The following is a 24,528-nucleotide window of genomic DNA, read 5'->3' on the forward strand; positions in this document are numbered from 1 at the left end:
TGAACTCAAGTGCTCCTGCTTCCATGGCTGGTGCTCTATTCATATTGCCACCCAGCTACTCTTGTTTTTTATTTAATTTACTTAATTTTAATAGTCCAAACAAGTATTTATTAAGTAATGCTCCAGATAGAAAGTCTAAACAAGAATTCATCAAGCTCGTAAGATATAAAAAAAATTAAGACCAGAATCTGATTTCAAGGAGCTCATAGTCTAATGGGGTAGATAAGATGCAAACTATGTACAAATAAGACATGTGGGGGCAGGTAGGTAGTGTAGTGAATAGACCACCACTTCTGGAGTCAGGAGGACCTGAGTTCAAATTCAGCTTTAGGCATTCACTGCTTACTAGCTGTGTGACTCTAGGCAAGATCCTTAACTACAATTGTCTCACACACACAAAATGACATATACAGGATAAAATGGGGTAGGATTTTAGCAGAGCCTAGAAAGAAATCTTTTTTTTTTCTTCCCAGTAATGTTTAAAGAAAGGCACATTTGGTTCATACTCTAAACTTTATAAAATGCATCAATTTTAACAATCACAACTTTTTTTTACAAGAATCAGAAAGTAGTATTATTCCCATTTTACAAATGAATAAGCTGAGGCTTGGGCAGATAAGAAGATATCACAAGATCCTAATTTTGAACTACAAGAGACCATTGGAGTCCCACTCCAAACTCCTTCACTTTTCAGACAAGAAAACCAAAGCTTCCTTGGTTTCAGGGACCTTATTCAAAGAGACATAAGTTATTATGAGGTCAATTTTGAAATAAGTTTCTCTAAGTCCAAATAGAATGTTTTTGGAGTTTTTTTCCCTCACTGTTCCATACTTCCCCTGGGGGGGGGCATCCCCAACTGTTGGACAGCTTTCAGAGTCAGGACTTTTCTTATTTGTGTTTTATCTTTTTACAATTTGTGGCTATGTCTTGAGCTGCATTATGGGGTTCTCTGTTCTGTTTAGCTTCTCTATTAATGACAACATATACAAATGAAACAGGAATGTTTCTTGTATTATGGAGCAGGGATAATACATTTGGGAATAACTGACAGAATCTGATAGGAGTTCAATTACTCAGATTCTTGGTGGGGTTTGGGAAGTTTCTGCAAGATTTCCCATACATGCAAATCCAATTCTGACTTTGGTCTAAGGATTATGGCATATCTCTTTCACTTTTATCCATGTTCTCACAATTCATCTCTTGAGAATGGGAGAGAAGGGTGAATCTCTTATTCAGCTCATTTTGGAAGACTTTTAAATTGGTATCTAATATGTCCCTTTCCACCTTGATCTCATCTGCTGAGAGAGGCTCAGCTAGCCAGCCCCATAACTGCTTGATTTTAGTTAAATGGATTGGTAAACCCTTTGACAATTCCGTGATCAGAATCTCTTCTATCTACCTGAAGACTTCCTGCTGTGCAAGGTAGTTTAATTGCCTGAACTCAAGTATCTCTGCTCCTGAATCCTTCATTTGTTCCTGACTCATTCACTCCATGACCTTGGGCCACTTATTTAGCTGCCTTGTATTTGTCAGGCACCTGCTGGCTGAAGCCCTTCCAGGCCTCAAGAAGGAGGTGAGGGGAATGATAACAGAGTGGCTGCAAAGTGTTCTAAAACCACAGTATATCCCCCCAATTCCCCAGCATGATTATTATTCTAAAATAATCCCCATATAATAGCCCAGTGCTGTGATTTGTTCCATTTTCATCTTTACTGGATAGTTACACCCTTGATTACAGGGGTATTTAAGGAGCTATAAACCTGATTCTCTGTAATTGTAAAATATAGATATATATATGTGTGTTTGCATAATACACATATGTATATATAAATTCTCACATATACATACACATATACATATATTTTAATATAATTATCTTCCTTTGTAATTTACTGTTTTATTGTATTTCTTGTATGCATTTATGATATCTATACACATACATCTTACACACACACACACACACACACACACACACACACATATATATATATATATATATATATGTATGTATTTCCCTGAATCTGTCTATAATAGATAATTATTATTATATATGTTCCAGTAAGGAAAGAGTTCACTTAATTAATGAGAGAAATAATGATTGATAACAATGATTTGTGGAGACTATTCTGAGTTCCCCCCTTTTGTATAGTCCTCATTTCAAAGTTCAGTCTCTTGAAGAACACTACTGATAATGAAATTGAACTCTCCTCAATCATGGTCAGACCCTGCCCAATCTTACAAAAATGTAAGGTGAAACTCCTAGCTCATTGTTTTTGCTCAGGCTGAGGTAACAAGTACAGAAGCTTTGTTTACATTGCTCAAGGCTGGGGACAATTTAGAGATAAAGGACATAATCAAAATTTATTAGAATAGGCTCAGTCCCTCATTGTAATATTCATTCTCTCATTAATCATTAACCAATCAAAGTTGATTGGTCTACTCAGGAACACTCATTTTCTGAGGACAGATAAGCCTGAGCCCATTGCCTGAATGTCTTTGGCATTTGGGAGTGCCACTGACCTCTTTTTATTAACAAATATGATAACATTATTAATAAAAAGATTAAATTACCCAGAAACTGTCTCTCAAATTTTTTAAATGCCATAATAATTACCTCATCCCATGTTAGTTAAAGCAACTACCCATGTCAGGTATTTTCATTGAGTCAATGAATCTATCAGCAGTATAAACACAGTGATCAAAGCCTATTGAGATAATTAAGCAATAGAATCGGACTAAGCGTGAAAACCATTGGATGAAATGGCACGAAGCTGTGTAAAAGATAGTTTTGGACTATAAGAAAAAGTTATGTTCTGTGATTTTTCTATAAAATAGCATACTAATTCAGATGGGACCCAGGAGATTATGTCACTTGAGTAGAAAGCACTTCTAGCTAAGCCTCTCAGAGGGGATGAAGGAATCACTTTGAGTGAGTGTCTACAAAAAGAAGCCTCATTTTCTCACTTCTTTGACCTTTGGACTTCCTAAGATTGGAGAATTTGGAATTTTCATTGGTGTCCTACCAATTCCCTTAAGATAACAGCAATCAAAGATAATAGAAAAAGACAATGATAAATGCTGTAGGGGAGATGGGAAACTGAAACACTAATGCATTGTTGGTGGAGTTGTAAACTGATCCAGACATTTGTAGAGCAATTTGGAATTATTCTCAAAGGTATATAAAACTGTGTATACTCTTTGATTCAGCAATGCTACTATTAGGTTTCTTTTCCAAAGAGATTATAAAAGAGGGAAAAGGACTCACATGTGCAAAAATTTTTATAGCAGCTCTTTTTGTGGTGGCAAGAAATTGGAAATTGAATGGATGCTTGTCAATTGGGCATTGGCTAAGTTATGGCATGTAATAGAATGCTATTGTTCTATAAGAAATGATGAGCAGACTGGTTTTAGAAAAGCCTGGAAAGACTTGCAGGAACTGATGCTGAGTGAAGTAAGCAGAAGCTGGAGAATACTGTATACTGGAGAATACATCAACATTGCGCATATCATTATAAACTTGGCTTTTTTTTTTTTTTAAAGCAATAGACTTATTCAAGACAATTCCAATAGACTTTGGATGAAAAATACAGTCTGCATCCAGAGAAAGAACTATGGAGACTGCAGACCAAAGCATACTATCTCCCCTCCCACTTTTTTTTTTTGCTTATTTACTTTCTTTTGTTTTTCTTTCTCATGGTTTTCCCCTTTTGTTCTGATTTTTCTTTCCCAACATGACTAAAATGGAAATATGTTAAAAATCAGTGTACAGGTATAACCTATATCAGATTGTTTGCTAACTTGAAGAGTAGGGAGGAGAGAAGGGAGGGAGGGAGAAAAAAATTGGAACTCAAAATCATATGCAAATAAATGTTGAAAACCACCTTTATATGTATTTGGAAAAAACAAACAAAGTACTACTAAAATTAAAAAAAAATGAAGATATCAGTAACCAGGTACTGAGACTGCATAGAAGTCATAAACAAACTAGACACCTTAAGGAAAGGCAGATTTGGTGCTCTATAAGGAGTTCAGGAAAACCATGCCAAAGGAGAATATCTTGAGGTCTCTAGCAAAAGAACTTCCACAATCTGTGTCATCCCTTTTTCTTTGCCACATGTCTTCTCTAATTCAGAAACTCCTTTTCTCTAGATTTTGTATGTACTTGGGGGAGATTATGTCACAGATGATGGTGATAGTAGAGGGATATTTTATAGCAGTTGTTCTTACTATACTGCCTTAATACCCATTTCAAAACAACAACAACAACAACAAAACAACAACTGGCTAATTATTATCAACTGATATAGCAAAGCACAGCATGAGGGAGCAGGTCATTAATGATAGTATATGGAACCTCCTGACCCCAACCATTAAGGCACCCTAGAACTCTTAGGGAAGAACTAGCAGCTGCCCTTTGTGGACCCAGCTTGTTAGTTGGATTTGGGAAAGTGGTTTTAGAGCATATACTACAATATATATTATATATAAAATGCACAATTTTGTATTATATCGTCTGCTAGACATAGAAGACAGACTGTGCTGAAATTACATAGCATAATATATGGAGTATTGGTCTCATTGTCAAGAAGACCTAGCTTTAAAGTCCACTTTCACATTTCAGGTATCTGAACTCCTTTCAAATGTAGGGGATTATAGAGGTGGAATTTTGCATAGAATGTCAAATTCAATTAACCTATTGGTAGTTTTGTTGAACTGCTTATTTTTCTTTTAATTCTTTATTTCAACAAGCAGATGGTTTCCTGGGTAGTTGATGGTAGAGAGATACATCTGGAAATGAACACTATATGAGAACCACCTAAATACAAATCTAACAAAAAAACCTAGATATAAATTAAATAGACCAGAATGGACAGGGAGAACATTTCAGGGATAGGGAATAATTACCTGAAAAGTACAGAGAGATGAGAACACATTGACTGTTGGGAGAGAGGCTGGGAGAAAGCAATTGTCTAATTTTATTGGAGCATACAGTTCATGGAAGGAAATCACAGAATGCAGATTGAGAACTGGAAAGAACCTGAATGTTCTTCAATCTAAACCCCTTATTATAAAGGTGAGGAAACTGAGGCAGAAAAGTTAAATGATATTCCTAAACTCACACAGGGATTGAATATAAGAGGTAGGATCTGACTATAAGTTAACTATTAACTGAAGAGTAAGAGTGGAAAAGCAGTAGAAGGCTTTGTTGGCTAGGTAGAGGATTTTTAAAGTAGAAAGAAAACCAGGAGCCTGTGGTATTTGTAAAGCTAAAGGAGAAGAAACTATCCTATAAAAGAAGCATACAAATGTCACAAGTTTCAGAGAAGTGAAGAAGGAAGAATGAAAAAATTTCAAAACTAGTAAATCATTGGTGACTTTAAGGGAAGGAAGACACTGAGGCAGGAAGAGATTAACTTGCCCAGAATCACTTGGCTAGTAAATATCTAAGGCAGGATTTGAACTCAGAACATGTTTCCTAACTCCAGGCTCAGTACTTTATATACCATACCACCTAGTTGTTACCCACCTTGGATACTCTCAGATAACCTCCTATAATATTTGACATAAATAAAAAAATATTTCTGATTGACTAATGGGACAAAAAGTTCTGTCTCAGAAGTTCTGAATGGCTAACTATGACTTGAAGGGTTCCATTTTCAGTAATGAAAAGTATAAGTTGATACAACCAATCAGTAAACAGTGATGAAGTGCCACTGTATGTCAGGTAGAGGCAGTGAGTGGCTCAGTGGACAGATCCCTGGATCTGGAGTCAGGAAGACCTGAGTTCAGTTCCAGCCTCAGACACGTACTCAGACACATGTGTGATCTTATGCAAGTCACAACCTATGTTTGCCAGTAGAAGGAAACAAGCAAAAACAAAACCAAAAAACTAGCCTCATTTCATTGTGAAGAAAACTCCGTGGCAAGTCCACAGTGTCATGAAGAGTTGGACATAACTGAATAATAACAGCATGTGTTAAGCATTGGGCTAAGCACTGAGTTTACAAAAGAAAGCAAAAGAAACTCACAGTCTAATGATACAGGACTTCTTTATCAATTTCTAACTAGAAAAGGCTAGATTGTTATTCTTTTAATTTTTTCATTCTTATTATCTCAATAGACCAAATTAGATAACATGTTCAATATACCAAACATCAACACTGTAATCATACAATACCATCTGTTTATGGACTAGTTATCCATATAATATTTTACACAATTGAAATTAAAGGAGCACTTTATAGGTTTACACCATTTCACACACATTACCTTATTGATCCTTGAAATCCCTCATTAAGGATCAGCAGGGTACACTGAAAACAGCAGATAATGGGGAGAGGAGGAACAGAAAATCTGAGTTCAGATCCAAGTTTTATAGCCAGTGTGTAATTTTGGCAATCTATTTTCACTTTCTAGACATATTTTCGCATCTATAAAATGAGAGAGCTAGACTAGACTTCCTTGATTTGAATTTTGTGACTTTCCCAAAACTGCACTTCTAGTAAATTCTGGGTCTGGGATACAAACCTAGGTTTACCAATTCCCTGCCCATTATTCCTTCCCTTACATCATGCTGCCTCTGTTTCCTCTAGCTCTGTCTTGAATTGGCATTAATCAGGACTAAAGAATTAATGGGATTTTTTCTAGGGGAAATTTGACAAAATACACTTTGCAGGCTCTTGCCTTCTCTTTATGAAGAACAATGTAATTATTGGTAATAAAACAGTCAGACTGTTCTACTTTGAATAAGACAACCAAGTATAAATGGCAGCTATTAGCCTCCCAACAATTCAGTCTTTCCCATGGTTGATCTATACATATCATTCTTGCTAACATTAATAGGGGGTGTGTGTGCACAGCAATGGCAGGGAGATGTCAATTATACATGACAGCAAGTTTATAATGCTTCTCTAAGAATAATGTGTATCCGAAGGTTAAGAAGGGTTGGGTTTGGGAAGATTCCAAGTACAGTGGATTAGTCATGAGTCTTAGAAACCATTGTATCAAAAACGGAAAGTGACGCTCCTTTTCCGGACAAATACTATTTAAAAAAAAAAAAAAAAGGAAAGGATACAAATGGTAACAAAAGGAAATTATTTCTAAACTAAGACAAGTATTTGTTGTTCTGTCATTCAGTCACAGCTGACTCTGTGTGATCCTATGGACGTTATCCATGGGGTTTTCTTGAGAACATAGTAGAATAGTTTGCTATTTCTTTCTCCAGTGAGTCCTCATTTTTCAAATGAGTAACTGAGACAAATAGGGATTAAGTGACTTGCCTGGGATCACAGCTCGTATAAACCGAGGCTCCATCTGAACTGAGATTTTCCTGACTCCAAGCCTAGTGTTCTATCCACTTCAACATCTTACTGCCCCCAAGTCAAAATTGTTATTGTTCAGTCATTTTCAATTATGTCTTTCTCTCTGTGACCTTTTTTGAGATTTTCTTGGGGAAAAATATTGTATTGGTTTGCCATTTTTTTCTCCAACTGATTTTTACAGATGAGGAAATTGAGGCAAAGAAGGTTGAGTAATTTGCCCAGTGTCTGAGGCTAGATTTGAAATCAGAGAGGAGTCTTCCTGTTTCCAAGCCTAGCATTCTATTCACTTCACTTCTAGCTGCCGAAGACAAAAATAGCAAACTCAAATTATATATTTTCAAGTGGAAGTAAGTTTCAAAGACACATAAAGATGACTATACTGTGAAAGTATTTCTGTGACTGGAAGAGCAGATGGGATAAATGAGTGAAGGTAAACCTGGAAGTCAGGGTAATTTATTTGATGGATACTAGAGGCCTTGACTATCCTAAAGTATCTCCTTCATTAATTGTCAGAATGCCTAGAATTCCCACCAATATATCACTCCTATAATGAAACCACCTATAAAAATTTAAAGATATTACTTGGGAAGTTAATTCATAGGATTTGCTAATGCATTAATTCAATAGCATCTATCAACATATTACCTGGGATCACAGCTAGTATAAACCGAGGCTCCATCTGAACTGAGATTTTCCTGACTCCAAACCTAGTGTTCTATCCACTTCAACATCTTACTGCCCCCAAGTCAAAATTGTTATTGTTCAGTCATTTTCAATTATGTCTTTCTCTTTGTGACCTTTTTTGAGATTTTCTTGGGTACCATATTAAGTAGTGGGCATATAAAGAGAGGCAAAAAGCAATCTCATTTCTCAAGAAGCTCACATGGAGAGACAACAAGCAACTATATGCAAATAAAATATAGAATAGATAATTTGAGGATACCTTACAAAGGAAAGTACAGGCATTAAAGCAGGGGCAGCAGCAACGGTATGCTAAAGAACTGGGGATTTTAGTTGGGATTTGACAAAAGTCAAGGAAGCAAAAGGTAGAAAAGGTGGAAAGAAGAAGATTCTAGACATGAGCAACTGCTAAATGAAAATGCTCAGGCTAGGTATATGGAGTGCTTTATGAGAGGAACAGTAAGAGACCCAGTGTTACTGGATCAAAGAATTTGTGAGGATGAATAAAGTGCAAAAGGATTGAAAGTGTCACAGGGGAGGCAGGTTTTGAAATCTGAACAGTGTATTTTATATTAGCTCCTGAAGATTATAGGGAGCAAGTGAACTTTATTGAATAGAGACAGAGAAGGAAAATGGGCGACATGGTCAAAGCTGTACTTTAGGAAGGTGACTTTGACAGTGGAGTGCAGTATATGGAGTAGAATAGGACTTGAGACAGGAAGACCAAGCAAATTATTGCAATACTCCATGTATAAAGTGATGAAGCCAATTATAGGATACTGGCAGAACCAGTGGAGAGAAGAGACTCAATATGAGAGATGTTACAAAGTTAGAAATGACAGAACTCAGCAATCGATTGGTTATAGGCAGTGAGAGTTCAGGATGATATTTAGATTGCAAGTCTAAGAGAATGATGGTAAATTAAAAAAAAATAGAAAAATAGAAGGGTGAGGAAGAAGATAATTTTTTTTCCCTTTCAAAAATTCTGTTTATTTAAAAGAGAAAGAAAAACAAAACATTATTGTGTCCAGCAGAAATCAGAGATGATTAAAAATATATAATAATAAATTACCAGTTCAAGAAATATTATAATAGTAGAAGAAATTCTATCTATGAATGTCCATCTTTGCTTCTTTGTAAGTTATTCTTTTGTTCTCTGCTGGGCACTTTTGAAAACTTTATTCTTTTCTACCCCTTTCATCCTCCCTATCACTCCCAAACAGATTATAGTTAAACACAGATATATTTGTATCTACATATAGATATATATATACACATATATTTATATATGTATAAATATATATACATATATGTATGTATATACATTCACATCCACCTACAGAACCACACACATCTATGCAGACACACACATGGAACAATATGCAAACATATTTACATATTCTCACATACACATGCGTATATACATATTTGCCCATGTGTAAATATGCATCTAAAACAATATTAGTATGGCTGATATATAATGTAGATTTCTCTCTTTACTGAATCTTTAATTTTGACTTTGTCTAACATCAATGATTACTTACCATACTTTTTTTTCTAGTAAAAATTCTACTCCTGATCCTTGTTGTAGTGTGTGTTATATTTCTTCTTTCCTATCTTTGTTAATTCTTTTGCTTTAATCTGCTCCTTAACTTGCCTTGCTGTTACTTAACCTTCTCTCACCCATGAATCCCTTCCTTGTCTTCTTCTCTTAGACAAGAGGTCAAGACTAGAGGATAGTAATGGACAAATGGATTTTAGAATCATCAGTATAAACAGAATTAGTTAAATCCATAGAAGCTGATGAAATCACCAAGTGAAATTATAGAGAATAGAAAAGGGAGCAGGGCAGAGCCCTGAGGGACACCCATGGTTAATGAGCGTAACTTGCTTGAAGATTGAGTAAAGGAGACTGAGAAAATCAGGCAGGTTGAAGAGAATCAGGAGAGAGGAATGTCACCAAATCCTAGAGGAGGGAGTGTCAAAGAGAAGAGGGGGATTGATAGTGTGAAAGACCGCATAGAATTCAAGGATGGTATGGACTAAGGCAAAGCTAGTAAACACCAAGATACCTTAGGAAGTTTCAACAATTAAAAAAACAAATTTGCATTCTTTTGTGTAGAGCACCAGCAGGCAAGGGTATGATACTCTATATGGACTGAAGGAAGAAGAAGAAGAAAGAAGAAAGAAATATGAAAAGAAGAAAGAGGAGAAAGAAGAAAGAAGAAGAAGAAAGAAGAAGGAGGAGAAGGAGGAGGAGGAGGAGGAGGAGGAGGAGGAGGAGGAGGAGGAGGAGGAGGAGGAGGAGGAGGAGGAGGAGGAGGAGGAGGAGGAGGAGGAGGAGAGGAGGAGGAGGAGGGAAGGAGAGGAGGAGGAGGAGGAGGAGGAGGAGGAGGGAAGGAAAGGAGGAGGAGGAGGAGGAGGAGGAGGAGGAGGAGGAGGAGGAGGAGGAGGAGGAGGTTTTGATGAGGAGAAAAGTATGAGAAAAAATTGAGATTACAGAGTAGCTGTGAGATGAGTTGAGGTATCATTGTTGAATCAGTTCAGTATCCCGGAAACACTATGAAGATAATAGAAATCTTAAGAAGTATCAGAATAATAGACAAATAGTGCTAGAATAGAGATAGAAATAAAACCCCATAATTTCAGTATTAGAAGTGATTAGACAGAGGCCCAGGAAGTTCCATAGGTAGCCAGGGGCAAAGCTGGATCAGAAGAAGTACCTATTCTCACCCACAACCACACACTTGATCTCAGGTAGAGGGAATTTTCAAACTCACAATTCTAACTCCAGGGCCCTCTTGTGAATCCCTAACCCAGAATCTCTGCCTACTTCAAAATTTTGCATAGGAATGACCCTTCATTGTGGACTAACTGCCCCAGTGTTGCCTAGGCAACAGAGGACTTTACTTGTACTCTCAGGAAATAGAGTCTCCTCCTTTCCACAGACACAGAGGAGCTAATCTTCATTCAGAGTCCCTCCCTCCTCAGCCTTGCTCAGATTCCTCCCAGAGTCTTAAATTCACTGTTATTTTTGCATTTCGTCTGCTAAGTATGATTCCTGGTATATAGTAAATACATAATAAATTTTGCATTGATTGATTTAGAGATAAGTTTGACCCATTTTAAGGGGTTATGGAATCATAAGACTTCTTAATAAAGATAACAGTTGACATTTATATCCTAGAGCACTTTGAGGCTTGCCAGAAGCTCTATAAATATTACATTTGGACCCCACGGGCACACTGTGAAATGAGTATTATGATCATTATTATCATTCCCAGGAATATCATCCCCATTACAGGTGAGAAAACTGAGGCTCACAAAGGTTATGACTTCTAGGGCACACAATAAGGAATCATCTGAGGTGTTATATATTTCAAGTCTGACACTCTACCAACTGTACCACATAATCTCAAAGGGGAGCAGACAGAAATGTTTGACGTAATTCAGTCCAACATCATTTTGCAAAGATATAACTAGATAAAATTCGCATATGTAAAGAGAACCTGATTCAGAATTTGAATCTAAGTTTCCTAAGATTGAATATATCCCATTTTATACTAGACACCATAAGAATGGTAAGGGAGAAGAATGGATTTCTTCTAAAGCAAGATGTACAGTGAATAAGATGAATCAACTTGTTCTACAGCACTGTTTGTAGAATGGTAGCTGTGCTGACCTTTAATGTCCCTTTTCTCTAATTATATGAATATAAATTATGCATATATATTATATATATTTCCACTTCCAGAATTATTGAAACACCACACAGATGCGGCTGCAGCAAAATCATAAATGCTAAAAAAGAATTATTTCTCAAGTAGCTGGCAGGGCTATCAACAATTAAAAGTGGAAACCTCGGTGTCCAAAATGAATCACTAAGGTCTTTTTAAAGAAAACTGTTCTGTAACATGGATGAAAGCCCAAAAGAACTAGAAAAGGCATTTCCTATTTGCATACAGATTTGGTCCAACTTTGAAAGACTCATTTGAGTCTGTGTGCATATTTAGCAATCTTCAATTCACTCATTTATTATAGACTGCTGTGGCATGAAGGATGTCTGAGAACAACAGTGCAGGGCCAGGGGATTTTCACTTTTTTTAAAAGCAAGGATTTCTAATTTAATACAGCCATCAAGTATTTCTTCTATTGGACCCACCCTTTGAGTTATGAAGCTAGTGTCATGTGAATGTGGAATAAGTAATTACCCAAGACTCAATAATATGCACTGACAGAATTTTGGTATATTGAAAACCCAAAACTAGTCAACAATATGGCATGGTATCTAGATAAACTGATGCTACTCCAAACTGCCTACTATCCAGAAATAGGGATGGAGGTGAGAGTCTTCCAGTATTCTACCTTGGTCAGATCATATTTGGAGGAGTGGTGTCATACTCAAACAGAAATGGTGCATATTAACTTAGAAAGTCATGTTAACATTATTTATATTGTATTATATTTTTATTTATTCATTTTGTTAAACTTTTCATTTTACATTTTGCATTTTTATCTGTAGTGGGTTCCACTTGGGAGTTTTCCAGGCTATGTCTTTGTTTGCAAATAAGACACCTCTGATCTGAATTGACCTCTGAATTTCATGCTTCAGGAAGGGCACTGACAAACATAAGAGTATCCAGAAAAGGGGTAACAAAATGATAAATGGACTGAAAACCATAAAATAAGTGGATCAGCTGAAAGCCTGAACTATTTAGCTTAGAGAAGAGAAGACTTATAGGGAAGAATAAATGTCTTCAAGTATTTGAAAGGCAATGATTTGGAAGAGGCAATAGATTTGTTTTGCTTGGCTATTCATTCAAGCAATAGGTAAAAATTATTTGCTTGTAATTGTTTTATGCGTATCTGTCTCTTGATAGAATCCTAACTTGCTAGGCTTGACTTTATCACTTCTCATAGAAACTCTGGGTTTGAGGTATCAAATTAAGACCATGGATTACAAAGAACATAAACTTCTGGAAGACAGGAACTATTTCATTTCTGTCTTTTTATTCTAACACTTAGTGCAGTTATCTAGCATATAATAGCTATTTAATAAATTCTCGTTGATTGATTGATTAAAAACTGGGGAGAGATAATTTTTTACTTGTTATTAGGAACAACTTTCCAAAACTTAGAGCTACCCAAAGGTGAAATGGGTTTCTTAGACAGTTGGGGGTTTCTTTTCTCTGAAAGACATGCAACTTGCACTTACTCAGTTTTCCTCCTCCATTCCCTTATTATTTTCTTCTTTCACTTCAGTCAAAGCAGATGCAATAATCTTCCTCTTTGGCAAGACTAACCCCATCTACTTGTAAACTTGATTGCATCCCTTTTCATTTACTTGCTCCATCACACATGTCCCTGCTATCTTACAGTACACTAGTGTTTGCCCTCTGCCTACAAAATAGTTCAGGTCTCCCCTAGATTAAATAATTTTGTAAATAAAATCTTAAGAGCTAGAAGAGATTAGTCCAACTCATAGAAACCACATCCATTATGTAACATACCTAATAAATAGTTACTTTGCCACCCCTTGAAAACATTAAGTTATGGAAATACACTATCATAAAGTAAATCTCCTTATGTTTTGGGAGAATGATAGTTTGGGGATATATCTCTATATTTAGCCTAAGTCTGCTTCTATGTACTCTACATTCAACACTTCTAGTGGTACTCTTGGGAACAAATAAGATATGTATCTTTGCTACCTGGTAATCCTTATACATGAAGATAGCTATTATTGTCTCTTCTCAAATATTCTATTCTCCAGATTAAATAGTCCTCCTTCCTTTAAGAAATACATTTTGAATATAGATTCAAGTGTTCTTGAATATTGATGTGGAATCACTGCATCTGAGACTTGGGACTTCTGAGATTATTAATTCTAATTTAGATCCTAAAAAACATGGCCAGTAAGTCATCTCCTAGACTTCCCTTGAAAACTTTGCGTAAGGAAGAAACTACTACCTTTAAGGCAGCCCATAAGAGAATTCAGCTTACATCAAACCTAAATTTTCACAGTTTTTTCCAATTACTTTCTATTTGTTTACTATGTTTAAGCAGAACAAGTCTAATCTTCCACATAAGCTCAGAGTATGTTAGAGGGAGCTGGCTTATTTTTGTCTTTTTTTAAAAATGGTACTTAACAGTGTTGCTACTGGGTTTGTATCCCAAAGAGATCTTAAAGAAGGGGAAAGGACCTGAATGTTTGTGGCAGCCCTCTTTGTAGAGGCCAGAAACTCGAAACTGAGTGGATGCCCATCAATTGGAGCATGGCTAAATAAATTGTGGTATATGAATATTATGGAATATTATTGTTCTGTAAGAAATGATCAACAGGATGATTTCAGAAAGGCCTGGAGAGACTTACATGAACTGATGCTGAGTGAAATGAGTAGGAGCAGAAGATCGTTGTATACTTCAGCAACAATACTGTATGTTGATCAATTCTGATGGACGAGGCCCTCTCCAACAATGAGATGAACCAAATCAGTTCCAATAGAGTAATAATGAACTGAACCAGCTACACTCAGTGAAAGAACTCTGGGAGATGACTATGAACCACTACATAGAATTCCCAGTCCCTATAATTTAATCTGCCTGCATTTTTGATTTCCTTCACAGGATAATTGTACACTATTTCAAAGTCAGATTCTTTTTGTACAGCAAAACAACTGTTTGGATATGTATACATATATTGTATTTAATTTATACTCTAACGTATTTAACATGTATTGGTCAACCTCCCATCTGGGGGAGGGGGGAAGGAGGGGAAAAATTAGAACAAAAGGTTTGGCAATTGTCAATGTTGTAAAATTACCCATGCATATATCTGGGAAATAAAAACTATTAAAATATGTTTTTTAAATTGTGCTTAATATCATAATGGTTTTTTTTTTTTTACTGCCATTTAACATCATTGACTTTGTACTCCACCTACGTATCTTCAGTTTTTTTTTTCCTCCCCAAGGAAATTACTTTCAAGTCATACTATTTCCATTTTGTATTGGTCAAGTTAATCCTTAAACCCAGTATAAGATTTTACCTATTACCTATTATTCTATACCTATTCAATTTCATCTAATTAAATTTGACCCAATATTTTATCCTGAAAAAAATTTTGGATTCCTACATTGTCATTCAAAGTCTTAGCTTTTCCTTCCACTTTTATGTAATTTCCAATTTGATAAAATCCTAGTAATGAAAAAAATGTCAGATTGTACAGGATCAAGAATAGATGCCAAAAAAACTTCCAAGTAGATGCCAAAATCTTAACATTCTTTAGGTCCAGCAATTTAACTAGTTCTCATTCCATTTAACTGTACTATAACATGTACCTTTACCTTGCTATTTTTTCCAAAAAAAATTACATGAGATTGTAAATGTTTTGTTAAAATTGAAGCAAGAGACATCTGAGACATTTTCATGATTTATCAATCTAGTAGCCCTTTTAAAAACAGAAAGGGCTTCTTAAAGAACACTTGCTGACATGTAGTGAGTTCTTATGAGGTTGACAGACTATGGAACTATGGTCTATGCCCTTAAGAATACATTCTAGAGTATTGTCAGGAATTAAAGTCAAGCTTGTTGGCCCATCCTTGATCAGTTTTATTTTCTTCTCTCTTCTCCTCTGCTCTCCTCTCTTCTCCTTTTAACCTCTTTCTCCAACTTGTCAAGCATTTTGATTTTATCTATGAAATAGATTCTTTCATTGATTCAGAATAGTAATACAGAATTGAATCAATTTTTATTTTTTATCTTCTACAAAACTATAAAATTCATTAAGTCTCAAATGTGCCTAATACCTAGCATAATGCTCTTATACAATAGATATGTAATAACTATAGGTTGCCTTGTGCTAAAAGTAACCCAATAGATCTTGTGCATTAGGATCACAAATTTATAAAGAGTTGGAAGGATACTTTGAGGGCATCTAGTCTAGTCCCTTCATTTTATAGATGAGAAAACTGATACTTAGAGAGGTCACATAAATAATAAATGATAGGATTGGGATTTAAACCCAACTCATCTCATTTCAAAGAAAGCACCTTTTCTACCAGAGATTTCTTTGTTGCAGAATATCAACTAGAAAGAGTTATAAGGCTTAGAATTGGAAGGGACGTTAGAGATAACCTCATCATTCAATCCTATCATTTTAGAGTCCAAGAAAAAAGAGATTATTTCCCCAAGGATACAAACATTTTGAAATCCAGGTCCTCAGATTTCGAATTGAGCATTCTTTCTACTCTGCCACAAGGAAAGGGAATACATAGTTTGGGAGAAAATTTCAAAGGTCATTAGAGTAGACTAAATGTGAGGTAGAAGGGATGACTCAAAATGGTAGGAATGGGAATGGAATGTTGTAGTGAGTTTGGGGGTAACACTGAAGAATTTTGTTTTAAGGAATGGAATTTATTGGGAAACAACAATTAAGCCTTTATCACTCTTTCCCTAGAGAATGATAGATTTATTGCTTTAGCGTTAGTTAGGGTATTAAGAGGCTAATTCCCTGGTTAAAGAAAGAAAATAATAGGGGCTGCAGTTTACAATTTTAATTTTTCTGTTACTTAAGAACTGCCTAATATTAACTATTTCTTTGATCCCCAAAAGAAGAAAAAGTTGTTTAAATCTGGGAGTCACTTGAAGATGGTAAAATTTAATTCAGAAAAATGGTTGGTGTTACCATTCTATTTTCTTCTATACTAGAAGTAAAGTCATCAAAAGAAGTTGGATAGGGGGCAGCTAGATGGTGCTGTGGATAGAGTGCTGGCCCTGAAGTCAGGAAAACCTGAGTTCAAATCTGGCCCCAGATGCTTAACACTTCCTAGCTGTGTGACCCTGGGCAAGTCACTTATCCCCAATTGCTTCAGCAAAAAAAAAAAAAAAAAAGAAAGAAAAGAAAAGAAAAGAAAAGAAATTGGATATTGATAATGTATTTGTAAATTCTTATGAATTCCAAAGACAACAGTATTGTAATTAACCAATGTAAGAAAAATTGTTGCGCCAAATTACAAATAAATTCAGTGAAGATTAGTTCTATAGATCTAGGATATGATTGGAAAATTAGAGGAAAGAACAAGTAGAAGGAAGTAAGAAAAGTGCTGGATCAAAATATGAAAGAAACAAGACAGCTACAGTTGTGAAAGAAAAAGAAGAGAAGAGAAAAAAATTTAAGCAAGTAAGGTGGAAAGGAGAATAGGTAGAAAGTAAAAGTTGTAGTCTATTTACCATGACTATGAATAAAGATTTGGAATTTTCAAGAGTGGTTTATCATTGAGATAAGAAGGATTTAGGAAATGTTAAGTGGTTGTTGTTTATGATATGGAAACTGTAGTAATAAAATTTCACAATGAAATTCTTGGACTCCAAAGTAGGGGGATAGACCTTTCCCTATCATTCACATAGGGTTAAAACTAAAAAGCTTTATGTTCAGATGAGAGAGCAGGGACTAAATTTTGAACCAAATAAATCAATTTAGCCTTTTTGGGTGGTGATTTAAAAGGAAATAAAGAGAAAGTTATGGGAAACTGGGACTGTCGCTATTAATCTTTGAAACTGAATTAGTTGATAACAATGGGCTCCAAATTTTGCCAAGTAATGGGGGACAGCACCCTAGTTAAGTTTTAAATGTTATCATTAGTGATTAAAAATCCAGTTTTGATTTGAATAAAATTTTGGTCTGAAACTAAAGAGGATAACTGTACTAATTACAACCTAATACAAACTACATTTATTATCTGACATTAAGATAGTCATAATTCAGAAAAACTTGATTTAAAAATCTGGTCTTAGAAATTTATTAGATGTGTGACCTTAATTAAGTTACCTTATCTTACTTTGTAATTCTTTATTCCCAAAGGAGAATGATGACCCATTTCCCTAGCATTGTTTAAGGATCCAAATGCTATCATGATTCTGAAAGGCTTAACACAGTGCCTGGCAAATGGTTAAGCATTATGTAAATGTTCACTCTTGTTATAATTACTATTATTATTTCTTTACTTAAATATAATTACTCCATACTGGATAACTCTATATTGACTTTTAAATGTGATTATAAAATACTAAAAGTGATAAAATGGATGATTTTCTATGTAAGATAATTTGGAAATGCATTCCACCAAATTGGTGTCATTTAACTGGCAATGTTTTGTTTCATATTTTAAATATGTGATATTATGTATGCTATTTTAATGTTTCTAAATTTTATTGTATTGTTGGGGGAAACATTGTATAAGAAATAGAGAATGATCTAGTCGTATCTTTGGGAAATTTAATTACTTTTAATTTGAATACTATGAAATTAGTAATTAAGATATTAGAGTTTATTGTCATAATGTTTAAGCCTATCAAATATTTAATTAGGTATATTTGAAAGGGAAGAATAATAATTACTTTGTGGAAAAAGAAAAAAAAAAAGAAGACAACTTGGTAAAATCTCATCATTTGTAAACTTGTCAGTTTCCTTAGGACCATCTGCTTGGACAAAGATATAAAATCAAATTAGCCCTATAGAAGAACTTGCTAAATATTGTGAAATTCCAAAATAATGAATTGATTTACTGATAAAATGGGATTCCCCTCTTCTATTACAAATACTCCTTGCAAAGGGGGGAGGAAGGAAAAACTTCCAAGTTTGCTTATCATGTAGAAGTGATTCGTATAATAATTTAATATTATGAAAACTATAAAATTATACTTAGAATAGCATGTAGTGAAATTATATCTTGAAACAATTTAGCCTTAACAGACTCCAGCTTTAAAGATTTATTTTTGCCTTAAGGGATTAATATGTAATATCATGAGACATGGATATGTTAGTCTGGAGATTTACATTAATTAGTGAGTGTTTTTCTGTGGAGTTTTTTTTGAATGAGTTATCATAAATTCACTGTGGAATTCCAGAATATAATTATTTTCTTCATTTCTAATGACTGATTTTCATACCAGGATGGGTTTAAAATTAAGGAAGAAGAGGAGGAAGAAAAGGAAAAAGAGGAGAACAAAAAGAACCAAGGACAAAAGGAAGAAGAGTAGGAAGAGTACAAGGAGGAAGAAAAAATAAGCAAGAAAGGAAAGAAGGAATGAAGAAGGAAGGAAGAGAAAGAAAGAGAGAAGGGGAAGGAGAGAAAAGAAAGGAAGGGAAGGAAGGGAAGGAAGGGAAGGAAGGAAAGGAAGGGAAGGAAGGGAAGGAAGGAAGGAAGGAAGGAAGGAGGGAAGGAAGGAAGGAAGGAAGGAAGGAAGGAAGGAAGGAAGGAAGGAAGGAAGGAAGGAAGGAAGGAAGGAAGGAAGGAAGGAAGGAAGGAAGGAAGGAAAGAAGGAAGGAAGGAAAGAAGGAAGAAAAGGACACAGGGAAGGAAGGAGAAAAAAAGAAGTAAAAAGATGTTTAGTGAATTAAAAAAAGATTTGGTGAACTTTTTATTAATTAATTGCAACAACATAAGAGAAATAACAATAACTATAAAGTTATAAGTGAAACTTGCTATTTGAGAAAGAGAAAAACTTCTTGGGATTGTAATTTGATAGTGTTTTGAGTTTTTAATTCAGGTATAAATTATCTGGACTATCAAGTCAGTAATCCACTATTTAAGGGAATGCTACACCTGTTCAAATGGAATGTGATCTGAGAACCATTTCAGGTTCTAGGAAAAGTCAAGGGGACAAGTTTAGCATAGCTGAAGGTAAAAAACTCTTGATTCAATTTCCACATTATTTTTTATTTCTTTTTTGAACAGGAATCTTTTTCGTCTGATTAATCCTGAGAACAGCTATGATCTCTTGTGCATTTATATGGAACTTAGCTGAATTATTGACTTTAAGATATGACTCTTGCCTGGAATCAAATGGAGCTAAGATAGTTTTTCCTTTGTAATGTTTTGGAAACTATGTCTCTCCCTTTCTTCTTTATAGCAAATTTCTATAATCAGGAAGCAGATGAATTGTAGAAACTATAAGCAGAACACAACTACCTCCCCCAGGTGACACTTGGTAGAATTCCTTGTCTTCATTAACTTGACTACAAGGAATGACCTGTAAATAGGCCCTTAATTGCCCTTTCTCTTAAAATCCTGTTTAGGTTTTGTCTTAGTTGCTGTGTTAGATTCATATAGTCTTTTCTTTGAATTAAGTTCAGTTCAATCTTTATTTCTGAGTTAAGTTTAAAAGTTGGTTCACTATAAATTGCTTTAACTAAAACATATCTCTGTACCACTAGCTATTGCCATATAGTATACATGTGTGTGTATATATCTGTTCTTATATACCAGCTGGACTTCTTAGCAGCAATATGGAGGGAAGGATTGTTGTATAGTCTCACATTCTGGATTTCCAATCAATTTATTGTTTTCCCATGCCTATGGTGCTTCTGACTCTGTAACCAATCACATTGTCTTCCTTATCTATGGTGTTACTTTCTATTTTTTGGATACTCATCACCTTATTAGATTATAAACTCTTGAGAACAATTATGTCATTTTTCCATCTGAGGTTCCTTTCACAGTATATTGTGCATGTGGTTGTTCAGTCATGTCTGACTCTTTGTGACCCATTTGGGGTTTTTCTGGCAAAGAAACTGGAGTGATTTGTTATTTCCTTCTCCATCTCATCTGACAGATGAGAGATTTAAAGTAGAACGTTAAGTGACATGCCCAGGATTACAGAGCTAGTAAGAATCTGAGACTAGATTTGAACTGCAAAGATGAATTTCTTGACTCTAGATCTGGCTCTCTATCCACTACATTACCTAGCATTGTTGTTGTACATAAAAGAAATGATGATTTCTAACTTCAAGGCAAGACAGTAAGCTTCACAGAGAAGGCAACATTTTTATATGACCTTAACATCTTTGATCTTTGATTTCCCTAACTGAAAAATGAGGGTAGTAATAATTGTCCATACTATCTCATGGGGTTATTTTTAGGATCAACTGAGATATTTTATAACTGAAGGTACTTGTGTAAGACTATATATATCCAAATGAGAAGAAGATTTGAAGATTAATAATGATAATACTGGATTTATACAGTTTTCTGAGATTTATATAAGGATAAATTGAAATACAGTGGTATAAGTGGATTTTTAAAATAGTACCAAAACCAAGCCCCACAATCATATAACTCATGAAAAAATGAAAGACATTTTAGTAATACAGATTTGAGTTTTACAAATTCCTTGATGTCCTTAACAACTCAGAATTTGAGTCCTCTTTATAAATGACAGCTAGATACAGAAATCCATTTATAAGCACTGAGAAGCTGAGATTAAGTCTTTTAATGATTAGTTAGCATTTGGGCTCCAGTGATTCTGATGCCCAGCTCTGTCATAACCCATAACTCTAGTCCCCCTCCCTTGGCCTTCCCCAAGCTTCCCATCTCCCTCTAGACTGCCATAAACTGCTTTACATTTCAGTCTGCATATGAGAGCTGGAATTAGGTGGCTTGTAGACACTGTTATATATACAAAGAATTTTAAAATACATTACCATAGTGTATCCTTACAACAACCCTGCAAAATAGTCTAGTTCTTGCTTCTAAGGACATTCTTAGTCCTTTATAGAACCAATAAAAGAGAGCTTTGTTTATCAAGTTTTTCAAATCTCTGCTAAAATCCAACCTTCTGCAAACAGCCTTTCCCATTCTTCCTTGATCTTGGTACCTTCCCTCCCAGACTTCCCCCATTTTAACCTGTATTTATACAGAGCTGTTTACCTGTTGTTTCCCCTATGAGATTATAAGCTCCTTGAAGGTGTGGATTAGTTTTCTTTTTCTTGCTTTCATAGTGCTTGGCAAATTATAGATCTTAATATATGCTTATTGATTTGATGTCTCATTCTTATTCTATAATTGAGAGAAACTTACAATTATGGTAATTATTTCATCCCTTAAGAGGGTAAGGGTACATGAAGGACAAGACTGTCTGTCCTAATTTTATTCCCACTGAGATATGGTGTAATAAGCATCAAATTGGAGTCAGACCTTCTGAGTTTGGGCTTTGGCAGCAATTTTGGAGATCATTAAATCCCACAGACTATTTTCCATATGGAAAAGTGAGGACAAGGGTGGTCAAGTGACTTGCCCAGTCACCCAGATAGTAAGAGTTTGAGGCAAGATATGAACCCCAGTGTTCTTGACTCCAAACCCAACATTGTTCATTAAACTGACTGCTATTTTTCCTCATCTATAAAATAGGGATAAGAATACTTGCCCTACTAATCTCACAAGATTCTTTAAGGGAAAATGCTTTGTACACATTTAATCACTGTATAAAATAAACTGCCTCTCCTTGTGTTATAGAACTGATTCACTTCTTGTAAACACATTTTAAATACCACCTTCTATACAAAGATGTTCTTGATTATCAATGTGCTGCCACTCCCCACTGCCCCAGGCTGCTAGTGCCCTTCCACTCCAAACTACATTTATTTTTTGTATTTATTCTGAATAGAAAAAGGGAACAAGGATTTATGTAGCTCCTACTATGTGCAAGGCACTAAACTAAATTGTCTTATTTGAACCTTATAGCTACCCTGAGATGAAGGCATTATTATTATTATTCCTATTTTGCAAGGAAACTGAGGCAAACAGGCATTAAGTGACTTTCCCTTTCTTTCTCCCTTCCCTTCTCCCTTCCCTTCTCCCTTCTCCTTCTCCCTTCCCTTCTCCCTTCTCCTTCTCCCTTCCCTTCCCTTCTCCCTTCCCTTTTCCCTTCCCTTCTCCCTTCCTTTCTCCCTTCCCTTCCCTTCCCTTCCCTTCCCTTCCCTTCCCTTCCCTTCCCTATCTAACATTTCTGTTCAGGTCTTATTCCAGGCCCAGCAATATCCACTGTGCTAACAGCTGCCTCTCTTTCTTTGTCTCTCTCACACACATACTCTGTGTGTATATATGTGTGTTTTTATACACAGACACATATATGTATTCATGTACACAAAGAGACATATTATCTTCCCTTGATAGAATGTCAACTTCTTGAGGTCAAACTCCTTTTGCTTTTCTCTCTACCAATATATAGTGTAAGTGCTTAATTAAAGACTGTCAATTTGATTGAAATTTGTGAATTTTTGTTTTCTCCAAACAATGCAGTCCTGCAGATTTGTTGGCTTAGAAACTGCTGAGCTATCAGACAGTCTTCATTCTTTTTTTTTTTTTTCCAGTTTGGTGGGGGTGGGGTGGAGAATTGTCTTCTATATATGGAAGTCATTACTCAGCTAAATTCCTAACCTTTTGGGCGTCATAATTCGTTCCTTGCTGAAACTGCTTCTCCTTCAGGATTGTAGCTGTCTCAATGTTGCCATGACTTTATGGTCACACATCTTTTCAATGACTTCCTCAGAAATTTGGCAAGTAGTTATGCCCCTGAGAATCTTTTAGAAGAATAACTTCTTTAGGGAATTATAGCACTAGAATTCACTTTGTACCATTAGATACGATTTTTAAATAGCCAGAGAGGGATGAGGAGGGGATAAGGCAGAAGGGAATGATAGAGCAGTTAAGCAATTTCTTAGAAACATACATAATGTCACATTGGAAAATTCAGTGCACACATTATTGACTTTCAGCTTTCATTCCTTTTTTCCCCTTCCATAACATAAAAGAACTCACCATAGCATGGTTGAACCATTTTGGAAAAATTCTATCCAGAAATTCAGGATAAACCAACTCTCGGTCATACACATAGAGTGTCCAGAATGTCACAAACACAAACTAGAAGAAAAACATAAAAAATGATGCATGTTAACATAGATTAGCATTGTTTTTTAAAAACTGAAGAAATTCTGAGATTATTCATAAAAATTAAAGAATTAAGGGGAAATAGAGATAGGTTAAAACAAACAAACAAACAACAACAACAACAACAACCAAAAAACAAAAAACAACAACAAAAAAAACTTCTTCCATAAATGCTGGAGATTTTCTTGGGGAGTTCACTAGTCAATTCACCATCTTTTTATGTCCACATAGAATAGGAGGAATAGGTGTCTTTGAAACATAGATTCAGCAGTCTAAAAGGCACATCTAGTCTAACTCCATCATTTTACAGATGAATGAAGTGACTTGTCCAAAGTCATATAGGTAGTAAGCATCAAAGGCAAGATCTTGTCCTGCTTCTTGATCTCTCAACATCCTTTGACACTCTTGTTCACTCTCTTCTCCTTGATCTTCTCTCTAGGTTTACAGGACTCCTCTCTCTCCTGGTTCTCCTATCTGTCACAGTCCATCTCAATCTCCTTTGCTGGATCTTCATCCAGATCATATCCTATAACCACAGGTGTCCCACAGGATTTTATCTTGGGCTTTCTTCTTTTCTCTCTCAGTAGTAGTATTTCACTTGATGATTTCATCAGCTCCCATAGATTTAATGATCATCTCTATGCTGATGACTCTTAAATATACCTCTCCTATTCTAATCTCTCTACTGATCTCCAGTCTCATATCTGAGATTGTTTTTCATAATTTTGAATTGTATTCCAGTAGATATCTTAAATTCAACATGTCCAAAAATGAGTTATCTTTTCTTGATGCACTAC

At 35.3% G+C, this 24,528-nt stretch overlaps 1 protein-coding gene across 1 annotated transcript in view; it reads right to left on the minus strand.

Annotated features, from left to right (window-relative positions):
* ADTRP (androgen dependent TFPI regulating protein) overlaps positions 1 to 24,528 on the minus strand; it is a 113,072-nt gene that overhangs the window by 67,044 nt on the left and 21,500 nt on the right. Inside the window, exon 3 of the mRNA XM_074285046.1 lies at positions 23,603 to 23,704. Within this exon, the coding sequence (XP_074141147.1) occupies positions 23,603 to 23,704 (102 nt within the window). The remainder of the gene's footprint in view (positions 1 to 23,602; positions 23,705 to 24,528) is intronic.

The sequence above is a fragment of the Sminthopsis crassicaudata genome, chromosome 1, assembly GCF_048593235.1.
Source record: "Sminthopsis crassicaudata isolate SCR6 chromosome 1, ASM4859323v1, whole genome shotgun sequence".
Lineage (NCBI taxonomy): Eukaryota > Metazoa > Chordata > Mammalia > Dasyuromorphia > Dasyuridae > Sminthopsis > Sminthopsis crassicaudata.